This window comes from Bos grunniens, chromosome 25, assembly GCF_055505025.1.
Source record: "Bos grunniens cultivar Pamir isolate PY7600 chromosome 25, Bosgru_T2T1.0, whole genome shotgun sequence".
Classification (NCBI taxonomy): domain Eukaryota; kingdom Metazoa; phylum Chordata; class Mammalia; order Artiodactyla; family Bovidae; genus Bos; species Bos grunniens.
Genome location: NC_141189.1, coordinates 1,921,404 through 1,933,824, shown reverse-complemented (window position 1 = coordinate 1,933,824; position 12,421 = coordinate 1,921,404). Strand labels below are relative to the sequence as shown.

Sequence of the window (12,421 nt, the reverse complement as noted above, 5' to 3'; positions counted from 1 at the left end):
CCTCTCCTCCCCAGGAAACCCCACTAGCCGGCTCCTGTTTGCAGAGCGGCTCTTCTTCCTGTCCATCCCTCCCGTCCTGCAACGAAGCCTCAGAACCACCACCGTAATAATCACAGATGTTCCCAGTGCGACCATCTCATTCGCACTTTCGGTCTGTACCTCGTACACGATGCCTGGACGCTGGTGAGGTCCCAGGACAGGGTCCACGCCGCAGGCAGGTGGGGGCGGTTCAGAGTCCTCCCACAGCCTCGGTCCAAGCGCCAGTCCCCACCGCACCTGCTGGTTGTCTTCCAGTTGCTGGAACAGTGCATCTCCCCTGCCGCCTTCCCGAGTCACGTTTGCTGCGTTATCTTAAAGGGCCAGCCTTTCCAACAAAATGAGTGCAGCGCCGTGTGGGTGACGTGAGAGGTTCTCAAGTGTAATGCTGAGCCTCCCTGACTGTCCTGTGTGTAAGGCAAGCATGGAACGCAGCTCTGCTACCTTGCAGGGCTTAGTCTCAACCACATCCCTGATGTACAAGTGAAAAAAACCTGAAACTCGAGAGCAGTACCAGGGACTCTGGAGCTGAAGTCATGGCCACAGCCCCCAGCGCAGAGCAGGGTGGCCACACCAAGGAGGATGCCCACCCAGGCACCCCCCATGCGCTGGCTGAGGGAGGAGGCGGCTCCGCACGGGGCGGTTGAAGGGCAGCTTGATGCCACAAGTTTGGTCAAGAGGATTAACAGTTCCAAAATGCGTGTATGGTGAGCCCAGGTTTGCATGTGTTGGTGATTTAGGAAAGACACATTTGCAGCTTCTACTGCATGGGCCACTCCACAGCCTCACGGTGAAGACCTCCACCCCTGAGATCCACCAGCTCTCTTTCTTGGCCAATAAGACAGGGTGTTGAAAGACCAGAAGTTTCTGCTGTCCTTTCATACCACCCCAGGGACAACTTAGGGGCGGTACCCAAACCCCATGCCTCTACCACCATGCTTCCGTCTCTAATCCCCCACTGTCGCTCCACAAAAGCACCAGGATCTTCTCTAGTCATGACTTGCCAACTGCCTAAGCTTCCCCTCGTGTGTCACTTGGAATGAGAGGCACCAGCCAGTGTTTCTTTCTCTCTCAGGTTAAGTCTGGAGGTAGGATGTAAGAACAACACTGGGGGACAGCGCTGCTCCCCGAGGACTCAGGCTCCTTCTGGCCTCCTCCTCCATCCTCTATAGGGTGTGGCCTTTGCCCTCATGCCCCCAGGATGGTTGCTAGAGTTCCACCCATCATATTCTAATTCCGGGCAGCAGGATTGAGTAAGCGAAGAAGAAAAGAGGCAAGAGGGACAAACCAATTATCCTTTATGATAAAGAGTTCTGGAAGCAGCCACTTCTGCTCTTATCCCATTGGTCAGAACTTAGTCACGGAGCCATATATCACAGCAAAGGAGGCTGGGAAACAGAGTATGTTGGGAGCTGTGGCCAGTTAGAAGTTGGGTTCTGTTATCATGGAAGAAAGAGAGCAGCTGAAAGGGGCAGTCAGCAATTTTTGCCCTTCCCAGGAAATATGGAGCCAGGACAGGAAAGCAGAAGGCATCCTTCCCCACTGTAGCCCCAGCACTTCCCCCCCAGGCGAGGGAAGTGGGCAGTTTCCAGTGCCCACACAGCAGATCTGCAGGAAGCAGGTAGCAGAGCCCCGGAGGATAAAGGGGACTCACTTCCCCACCTCCACACACTCCGACACTCCTCCAGACAGGAAAACATGGCTTTGAGGAAACCCCTAGCACGTCCAGTGTTCTTGCCTGGAGAATCCCATGGATGGAGAAGCCTGGTAGGCTGCAGTCCATGGGGTCGCGCAGAGTTGGTCACGACCGAAGCGATGCAGCAACAGCAACACTAGCATGTCTTCCTTGATGGCAGGTGTTACGAGGAGGCGGCCAGGCCACAGCACACTGTGTGCCGTTTGCACAACACTTGTGGGGTGCCCAGCACATGCCAGGCACACACAAGGGCAAAGATGCCCCGCCTCCCACTAGGGCCGTGAGACCATGACATCACCTCCACCTCCAGGCCCCACGTGCCCGACCCACACCGACTCCTGCCACCAGGGGGCGTGGTCAATCCCCAGGACTCCAAACGGGGGCCCCAGCTCACACGGGATGCTGTTCTATTTTTTTGTTTTTTCTCCTGTCTTGATGAGAAGAATGACTGATGCTTATGTCCTAAAGCAAATGGAACCTCAGCTTTTGGATTTCCAGTTTACACGTCTGGTTTCATGCACCCTGACAACTCTGTCTTGTTCCCCAAGAGTTACCAATGTTTTCCTCTCTGCAATGTTGGGATGTTGAGAGGCACCAGAGAACACAGTGGGAGATGGGTAGGTCATGGCAGTGGGAGTGCATTCTTGTGTTTCCCTGGGAGCCCATGACTGCAGGGACCAGTGTCACTCTGGAGGCTGGCCAGGGCCTGTGGGGCAAGACAGTTAATTGTGTATCAAACTGGCCTGGCCCACGGATCCAGATGTCTAGTCAAATGCCAATCTCAGTATCACAAGGGAGGTATGTTTTAGATGAGATTAACTTTTAAATTGGTAAGTAGACTTTGAGTAAAGCAGATGAGCCTTCTTAATGTGGGTGGGCCTTGTCCAATCAGTTGAAAGCAGACAGATTAAAAACACTGAGGTCCCTGGAGGGAACCTCTGAAGAGGGAATTCGGCTCCAGATGCCCTTCACACTCCAGGCTGAAGCATCGACTAGCCCCCCCTGGGCCTCCAGCCAGCCCTGCAGACTTGCAGGCTCCCACAACCACATGAGCCAATTTCTTCCAGTAGATCTCAGTCTCTCTCTTTCCCTCCCTGTTTTGTGTAGACTCCCATCCACACACACTTACACACTCACAGATGTACACACACACTCCCCTCTGGTTCTCTTTCTCTGGAGAACCTCAGCTAGTACGTGGGTGTTGGAGACACGTTCTCTCCTGCCTCTTGCCAGGAGCTGTTCAGGTAAGAAGTCCCTGACCTGGGGATGAGACCCTAGTGTTCCAGCCCCTAGAGTCTCCCCTTCTGGGAGAAGGTGCTCCCAGAGCAGGAACCGCAGAGTGGGGTGATCCAGGGAAGAGCACCCATGAGTGGGAATGGCCCCCAAAGGCTTGAGGTCTCTGGGAAGGGATCTGATGCTCCCTAGACAGCCCTCTCCTGAAGGTGGTTGGTGAGGCAGCCACCGGACCTATGCATGGGGCTGCAGGAAGCATACATGGGCCGGGCTGCCCCCGAAGCGTCCCTGGCAGAGTTCCCGTCTCTCAAGTCCAGCTTCGGGGCAGAGATACCCCGGGACCCAAGACATTCTCTCCACCTGCTCTGCCTGCCGCCATCTTTACTTTGGTCTTCGTGGCCTCTTGGCGCTGCCGCCCTGGCGCTTGCAGGGGTGGCTGGGAGGCAGTGGGCTGTGACGTCGGCCTCCGCTGTCCGTAGACCCTGGGCGGGGGAGGGGGAAAGACTTCATTATTTTTTGTATTTGAAATATAACATTATTCTGATTCTAAATGAAAAGGAATGGGAATGACAGTAACAAACAAGATTCTACCTCTCGATATTGTCAAGTGACTATCAGTTCAGTTCAGTCACTCAGTCGTGTCTGACTCTTTGCGACCCCACGAATCGCAGCACTCCAGGCCTCCCTGTCTACAGTTGTCTTATATTTGAAACTCAAGGTAGAAACAACATGCTCCAAAATACCTAAACCACAGGTCCCGAAACGAAGGTAGGGCGTAGGAGACTGTAGAGCAGGGTCAGAGCCCTGCTCGGCGGCTGGCTGGCCCCTGCCGGGGCTGGACGCCTGGCCCTGGCCTCAGTCTCTTGCCAGACTCAGCCCAAGACCCGAGTGGACTTCTCTCCCCCTCCAGCCCTGCCCACACCCCAGACAACCTCTGGGCCCTGTGGACTTCACCTCCCGGACCTGGGGCCTCGTTTCCGAATCTGTCCTGGCCTCTGCTCCTCCCATAACTCAGGCCTGTCCCCAGAGCTTCTTCAGCCAAATTCTCCACTATGGTGAACTCACACCATTAGGACAAGGGAATCCTTGTGGACTGTTTCCCATCCCTCACATTTCAAGAAACGTGGTTTAAATCCACTGTGAACAGCTGGCTGTTACTCAGCCTGCTCTGATCTGGGAGCTTTTGGCTCCAAGGCTGTGGCCAGTAAACACCTTTGACCCCATTTCCCCCAGAACGCTTAAAAGGAAGGGCATAAAACGAGAGGTTGTTAATCTCTTCTGAATCACTAACATAACGGTACAGTGAGAGGGGCCAGGGTTGGCCACAAGGAAGAACTTCGTGCATAGGCCCAGCAGCTCCTGCTGGTCTCTAAGCTGAATGTTGATTTATCCACATCCTTACAGACAGCGTGGCTGTGTGTTGGGTCAGTGGTGAGAAAAGAGTGCCAGGATGTCAGAGGGAGTTTCCTGTTCCCAGAAAGGATTCAGGTCACACGGGCCTCACGAGCCGGCACGAGGATGACAAGAACGCGAGTGCTAACGTGCCTTCAACCATCACTGGGACTGCTCAGACACCTAGACACGTGGCTGTTCTTGCTCAAGATATGAAAACAAAACAATAAAGGAAGGAGGAGAGGAAGAAGTGGAGGGCCATTAGCACAGCGACAAACACGTGTCTTGTGTTTTATGGTTAATACGCAGAAAATGCAATATTATAGTGAACTCATAATTTCATGATAGGACTAGTAAATGTGGACAATTACAAATATTCTGGGAAGAGGTCTGGCTAGAAGTTAAAACAAACCTGCTTTTGAGTGAGTGAAGGAATAAGGATGCATGATTTGGGGCAGGTTCTAGCTATTTAGTTGCTAAGTCATGTTGGAATCTTTGCGACCCCATGGACTGTAGCCCGCCAGGCTCCTCTGTCCATGGGATTTCCCAGGCAAGAATACTGGCATGGGCTGCCATTCCCTTCTCCAGGGGATCTTTCTGATCCAGGGATCAAACCCATGTCTTCTGCTTGGCAGGCAAATTCTTTACCACTGCCACATGGGAGTAGTCCATGTAAGTAGTCAGTGGCCAAAGACACTGAGATGAGATGAGTCATGGGAAAGCTACGTGCAGAAGGCACATGTTCAGCCCCTTCCAGAAGGGAATGTGCAATGAACACTCATGTCTGAGAAGCATGGGGGCCGCTGTCACAGCCTCCTCAGCTGAAAGGGTGTGTGGTATTGGTCAAGTCTGAGTTGCAAGTGCATTCTGTACACCACCTCAGGTGAGGAGAAGTATGGTGGACTCTCATATCTAAAGTACACACGCATGTGGCAAAAGGTCATGTGTGTGGTTCACGTGCAATGCTGAGCCTCCTCAGGAGAGGGGAGGTGTCACGAATGGTCAAGTCTGACTTCCCTGCACTGCTGTCAGAGCGCCACAGTTGACAGGAGTTACCTGTGAGGTACATGTACATACTGTATGGCCTCCTCAAAGAGGAGACACCTGGTGACTGGTCACGACAAAGGGACATGTACACTGATTATCACAGACTAGCACTTTGGTATCAGACAGCCCTGAAGTAAATATGCACGCTGTAACAGACTCCTCAGGTGAGGGACACATGATGACTGGTCATATTTGAGGGATATGTGCCCTGCTGCCACAGCCTCCACAGGTGAAGGGGCCTTGGTGTTAGTCCATCTGAGGCAAATGTACATGCTCTGTCAGCCTCAAGTGAGGAGACATGCTGTGACTCATCATTTGTGAGGAAAATGTACAATTCTGCCAAAGTTCCCTCAGGTGAGGAGAAGTGTGGGGACTGGTCAGGTCTGAAGTAAATGTGTGTATGTCACAGCCTCCTCAGGTGAGGAGATCTGTGATACTGGTCTGACTAAGGTAAATGTGCAAGTTCTCTCCGCCTCCTCAAGTGAGGAGACACGTGCTGACTGGTCATGCGTGGAGAACACGTGCAATTCTCTCACAGCCTCCTCAGGTGAGGAGACATGTGGTGTCTGGTTAGCTCTGAGGTAAATGAATGCACATGCTGTAACAGACTCACTGGGTGAAGAAGCCTTTTACATCCATCAGGTCTGAGGTAAACGCGCACACCGTCACAGCCTCCTTAAATGAGGAGAGACGCAGTGACTCATCGTATGTGAGCTGTGTGCAGTGCTGCAACAGCCTTGTTAGGTGAGGACTCTTTCGATATGGGCCGCGTCTGAGGTAAACGTGCGTATTCTCTAAGCCTGCTCAGGGGAGGAGACAAATGGTGACTGGTCACATTTGAGGAACACATGCAAATCTGTCACAGCCTCCGCAGGTGAGGAAACTCGTGGTAACCGGTGACACTGGAAGAACACTCGAGGTTCAGGAATAGCCTCCTCAGGGGAGGGGCCTGTGGCATCGGTCCAACGAGGTAAATGTCATGCTCTCTCAGACTCCTCGAGGGAGGAGCAGTTTAATGACCACTCATGTTTGAAGAGGGCTTCTCTGGTGGCTCAGTGGTAAAGAATCTGCATACAATATGGGAGTCACAGAAGACCCACGTTCAATCCCTGGGTCAGAAAGATCCCCCAGAGTCGGGCACAGCAACCTACTCCAGTTGTTCTTGCCTGGAGAATCGCATGGACAGAGGAGCCTGGTGGGCTACAGGCTATAGTGTTGCAAGGGGTTGGACACGACTGAAGCGACTTAGCACACACGCACGGATGCGTGCACGCGTGCACTTTTGAGGAACATGTTCAGTTCTATCAGAGCCTCCTCAGGTGAGATCTGTGGTGACTGGTCACATTTCGGGAACACATCCAATTCAGTAATAGCTTCCACAGGCGAGGAGACCTGTGGTATTGGTCAGATCTGAGGGAAATGCGCATACTGTTGTAGTCTCTTGAGGGGAGAGACCCGTGGTGACTCGTCACATGTGAGCTACATGCAATGCTGTCACAGCCTTAGCAGGTAAGGAATATTTGTATAAGAGTCACTTGTCAGGTTAATGTGTGTGTTCTCGCACCCTCCTCGCATGAGGAGAACATGTGGTGACTGGTGCTGTTTGAGGAACACGTCCCGTTCATTAATAGCCTCCTCTGGTGAGCGGAACTGTGGTGTGGTTCCTATTTGTGCTGGGTGTCCATACTGTCAGACTCCTTAGGTGAGGAGATACGTGGTGACTGGGTGCATCTGAGAAACATGCGCTGCTCACTCTCACCGCCTCCTGAGGTGAAAAGCTTTCTATATCTGAGGTAAAGCGTGCACGCTGCCATGACCCCCTTAAGTGAGGAGACACTGGTGACTCATCGCATGTTGACTGCACGTGCAATGCTGTAACGACCTGCTCGTGTGAGCACAGTCATGGTGACTGATGTGTCTGAGGATCATGTGCAGTGCTGTAACAGTCTCATCATGTGCGGAAGACTTTTATATCCATCACTTTCGGGGTGAATGTGCATGCTGTTCACAGCCTCCTCAAGCAGGGAGACATGTGACTGGGCACATTTGAGGATTATTTGCACTGTTCTTAAAGCCTGCTCAGGTGCAAAGCCTTTTGTATTGGTCAGGTCTGAGTAAAGGTGTGCATGCTGTAATGGCCTCCTCAGGAGAAATAACCTTTTATATTCATCTGGTCTGAGGTAAATGTGCGTGCTGTGACAGCCTCCTTAAACAGGAGACACATTGTGACTCATCAAATGCGAGCTACTCAGGAAATACGGTTACAGGCTGCTCAGGTGAGGGGAGCTGAGGAGAGCTGGCGGCTGGTCGCGTCTGCGAGGCACGCGCAAGGCTCTGAGCTTCCTCAGGCAAAGAAAGCTTTTGATACCAGTCACATCCGAGGTTCCGGTGCCTTCTGTCATGAGACACGTGGTCCCTGGTCACTTCTGAAGGACACACACACGCTGTCACAGCCTCCTTAAGTGATGGGCCCTGTGCCATCAGTCACGTCTGAGCTGCAGTTGTACTCTGTCACAGCCTCCTCAGGTAAGAGGACTTTTATTAAGTGGTCACACCTGTGGACACACTCACTGTTGTCACCACCTTCACATCCATCACATCTGATGGACGGGTGCGTGGCGTCACACCAGCTCAGCTGAGAGGCCCCGTCTGAACTGTCATGTTGGGGGTACTCGCGCACCACGGTCACTGCTGTCCTGGTGACAGGATGTGTGGTGATCACTCACATCTTAGGCACACATGCGAACCGTCACAGCCTCCTCAAGTCAGGAGACAAGGTGACTGGTTGCGTCTAAGAAGGTGCGCTGCTATCACGGCCTCCTGTGTTGAAGGTGTGTGCGTTATCAGTCACGTGAGGGACAAGTGCATGTTGTCACACCAGTTCAGGTGAGGGGGTGTCAGGGAACTGTCATGTTGGAGGTGCTCATGTACCGATGCCACCGCTCCACTGGTCAGGGGGCGTATAGTATGGGCCATGACTGAGGTAGACATGGAGACCGATCACATCTGAGGGACACGGCCCACTCCCACAGCCTCCTCGGGTGAAGAAGCTGAGGTACAGCCTCCTCAGACGAGGGGGTGTGGTGAGTGGTCACATGAGGGACATGTGCATGCTGTCATGCTCTTCAGGTGAGGGAACATGTGGTGAGCGGTCACACCTGAGGGACACGTGCGTGCTGTCACACCCTCTTCAGGTGAGGGGACATGTGGTGAGCGGTCACGCTTGAAGGACACGTGCGTGCTGTCACACCCTCTTCAGGTGAGGGGACATGTGGTGAGCGGTCACGTCTGAGGGACACGTGCATGCTGTCACACCCTCTTCAGGTGAGGGGACATGTGGTGAGTGGTCACGTGTGAGGGTCAGCTGCGATGCCACACCTCAGGGGAAGGTGCCTGTGGTATCGCTCACGTCTGAGGTACACGTGCGCTCTGGTCTCCTCCTCAGGCGAGGGGATGAGGTGAGCGCTCACGTCTTAGGTATAAACGTCCTCGTGTCCCCGCCCTCACAGTTCAGTGCTGTGTGTTGACCGCTTAGGTCAGACCTGAAGTTCAGGCGCAGTGATGTCACAGCCCCACCAGCGACAGGGTGTGTGACGAGTGGTCATGTCTGAGGTACTCACGCCCTGACAGACAAGAGCACGTGTGTCGGGGAGAGGTAGGCACTGACCTCGGATGTCCCGGGGCAGGAGGGGCGCCCTGCTCGGGCCTGGGCTGCCCTGCCAGGTGGCGCTGGGAAAGCTGAAGCTGACCTCCGGCACGTGCAGTGTGTTTTCATCTAAATGGTGAGCCCAAGAGGAAAGAATATTATTATTTTCAGGGACCACCCAGTGAATCCTGGGAATAAACTAAATAAGGAGCGTCTGATGCACTGTATGGAGAAGGCAATGGCACCCCACTCCAGTACTCTTGCCTGGAAAATCCCATGGATGGAGGAGCCTGGTAGGCTGCAGTCCATGGGGTCGCTGAGGGTCGGACACGACTGAGCGACTTCCCTTTCACTTTTATGCATTGGAGAAGGAAATGGCAACCCACTCCAGTGTTCTTGCCTGGAGAATCCCAGGGACAGGGGAGCCTGGTGGGCTTCCGTCTATGGGGTCGCACAGAGTCGGACACGACTGACGTGACTTAGCAGCAGCAGCAGATGCACTGTATTCAGACTCGCTATGTGCTGGCTGTTCACTGAAGTTACCTCATGTTTTTCTCCCACAGCTCTGTGAGGGGTTGTGTTTTCCATGAGCTCCTGAGCACAAGACTTTCTGGAATTTTCCCCTCTGGCTTGTGGCTCCTCCCTATTCTTCTCAACCACACTCTGCCTTCCTCTTCCTGTTCCCTCCTTGCTCTTAGCTGACCTTGACTTGGCTGTGAGAGGATTCTCTGGGTTCACTGAACGGTTTAATCAGATGTCATCATCAAACAGGAAAGAAGCAAAGAAGGTGCGGTGGGGAGATAAGGGGTCTCTCCTAGGGTCGAGTCCGGTGCCCACCTCCCCAGGTCTCTGTTCACGGTTACCCCCACTCAGTCGTTCACTCATCTGTCCATTTTGCTGCTATTTATTGAGAACCTGTTGTAATTATTGGGCACACATCAGTGATTGAGACCAACTGTCCTCCCTGTGCTCACGGAGCCTGCAGACCCATGAACAAAAAACACAAGCTCAATCTGCAGTCCCTTGGCTGGGGACACACATTGTGGCCACCCTTGCTGAAGGCGCAAGGAGGGGGCCCTTGACTCCAGATCTTCCTCTTGTAAGGATAGCCCAACTTCTGCATTTTACATGCAATCTGATTTTTCACATTATCTCACAATGTGCTTGCTGCTCAGCCAGGCTCCTCCCAGCTCTGGGCTGGAGCCCAAGAACTGCCCATCTGCAATTTCTGCTTCAGTAATCAAAATTCTAAGCTGCTCTAGATGTTAATTCAGTTGCTCTTAGTCAGGGTGGAAAGAGTTCCTCACATAGAGGAATTGGACATCTTTTCAGAAGCGTTTTAGATTGGTTAGGAAAGACCTGCCTCACGCTTGACCCAGGGTGGGAGTCCGAGTGGGTGGGTAGCCCCTACAGGTGAGCGTGGGACCTGGAGCTCCCTCCTCTCAGCTCAATGCTTATCGTTCTGTGAAACGGGCGCCCACTTGTATGCAGGGCTATTGAGGATGATAAATGGAGCGACACACCTCCTCCTCCCTGGCGTCCACCGGCCTGTAGGACTTAGCTGCTCCTTCCTCCCTCAGATGCGCCTGGGCCGTGGCTCATCTCCGCACCCCCAGACGTGATGTCCACCAAGGTGCATATGCAGGACCCACCGGACTGAGGCCCTAACTGTAAACGAGCCACCAGATTGGAACCCCAGTACCTCTGCCACCTCTCTGTGCCTCGGTTTACTCATCAGTGTCATGGGGATAACTGTTCCTCTCCTCGTGAAATTATGGTGAGGACAAATAGGTTGACTCCATACAGTGCCTAGCACGTGGGATGTGCTCATTAAATGTGAGCTCTTGTTATGTAGCGATACAGGCCGGTGCTCCCAATTATCCATGGCGAGGATGAGCTTGCTTGTCTGCTTCTCAGTCTATATGGGACTGAGAATTTTGCAAATATAACAAAAGCAAATTACTAGGAAGATTAAATGAAAAATTTCTTAAAGACAGAATCCAGGCCATTGATGACAAGTTGTGGTTCCGTCGGATCTGACTGCTGTGTTCTTTTCTAAACCCTCGACCTCAACTTCCGTGCTCCTCTGATGGCAGGTCAGTAACAGTTGGTGGCCCCTCTGAGGAGGGCTTGTCATCTCCCAATCTGTTCCCTCAACTGTGATAAACTGGACACAATCCCAACATTCCATAATAGGGGACATGTGTTCATGTCCCTGTGCACCCCATGAGGACGGCATCTTACAGAGACCATTCCTGGGTGGTGGGGTTTACAAGTGGTTTCTCCTTTATTTAGGATGTTATCTGTATTCCAAAGTTTTCATGATGAGTACTTATTATTTTTGTAGTAACAACCACCGCAGAAGGTGGGACTCAAACCGGCACCGAGAGAACCCACGGGGGCCCGGGGTGCAGACTGAGTAAAGGTAATCAGCCACATGCGCACAAATTGAATCATTGCCTCAAACTCTTGGGACGTCAGGCAGGCCAGCAGCAAAACTGAGCACACCCCCAAATACATCTTTTCAAAGAGCCAGTGACTGTGGCTGGCCTGCTGCCTAAGAAAACCTGAAACTCACTCACACCGAGGAGCAGACAACTGATAACAGCCCAGACTGTCACACCTTCCAAACGTTTGAGAGGAGGGGCAGAGATGCAGAACAAACCCAACTTGCTATTTTCCTTTTTCGATCGCATACCTGCATGAAAACTGAGGCTGGGTTTCATCTTAGAGGCTGAAGGGACAGCAGGGAGAAAGCTCTTTCCTGGAGACTTTGACAGCTGAGGGAGTGCAGGGGGCGGCTGGCTCTCAGCTATGTGATCCGTGGAGGGTGGCTGAAGTTTTTCTGTTGCCTGTAGAGGAAGCATCACCAAGTATGGGGAGCAGGTAGAGAAGGAATGAAATGTCAAGGTCACTTTGAGCTGTAATCACGCACTGATGAAACACCTACCGTGAGCCAGCTATGTGGGTATCTTAGTGAACACAACGGGCAGACTCACTGCTAACATTCACTTTCAACCACCAAGAAGGATGAATGAGTGATTGATGTGGTCCTGAGTTTTTGTCCCCGGGCTTTTTCCTTCTCGACCACATGCCCCCATGGAAGGGGTTTTCATCTAAACCATTGTGATGGTTACCATTTAAACCCACCAACCAAGTAAAGCAGATGGCTCTCTAATGGGGTGGGCTTCATCCAATCAGTTGACAGCCTGCATAGAACAAAGGGGCTGACTCTCCCGTGAGTCAGAGAGATGCCCTCTGCTGACAACCTTTAGCTGGGACATTAGCGTTTTCCTGCCTTTAGACTTGAACAGAAACTTTGGCTCTGCTAGCTGGCATGTGTGTTTGTATGGTGGGAGGGGGGTGAACAT

At 52.7% G+C, this 12,421-nt stretch overlaps 1 protein-coding gene across 3 annotated transcripts in view; it reads right to left on the bottom strand.

The window, feature by feature from the left end:
- Positions 1–1,317: 1,317 nt before the first annotated feature.
- LOC147344690 (kinesin-like protein KIF19) overlaps positions 1,318–12,421 on the bottom strand; it is a 37,846-nt gene continuing 26,742 nt past the window's right edge. For 2 of the 3 annotated variants that reach the window (XM_086377024.1, XM_086377027.1), the window contains 3 exons: positions 11,749–11,902; positions 9,072–9,179; positions 1,318–3,447 (listed from right to left, as the gene is read on the bottom strand). In XM_086377024.1, the coding sequence (XP_086233150.1) occupies positions 3,347–3,447; positions 9,072–9,179; positions 11,749–11,902 (363 nt within the window). In that variant the 3' untranslated portion in view covers positions 1,318–3,346. The remainder of the gene's footprint in view (positions 3,448–9,071; positions 9,180–11,748; positions 11,903–12,421) is intronic. The other variant, XM_086377026.1, reaches the window with a different exon arrangement.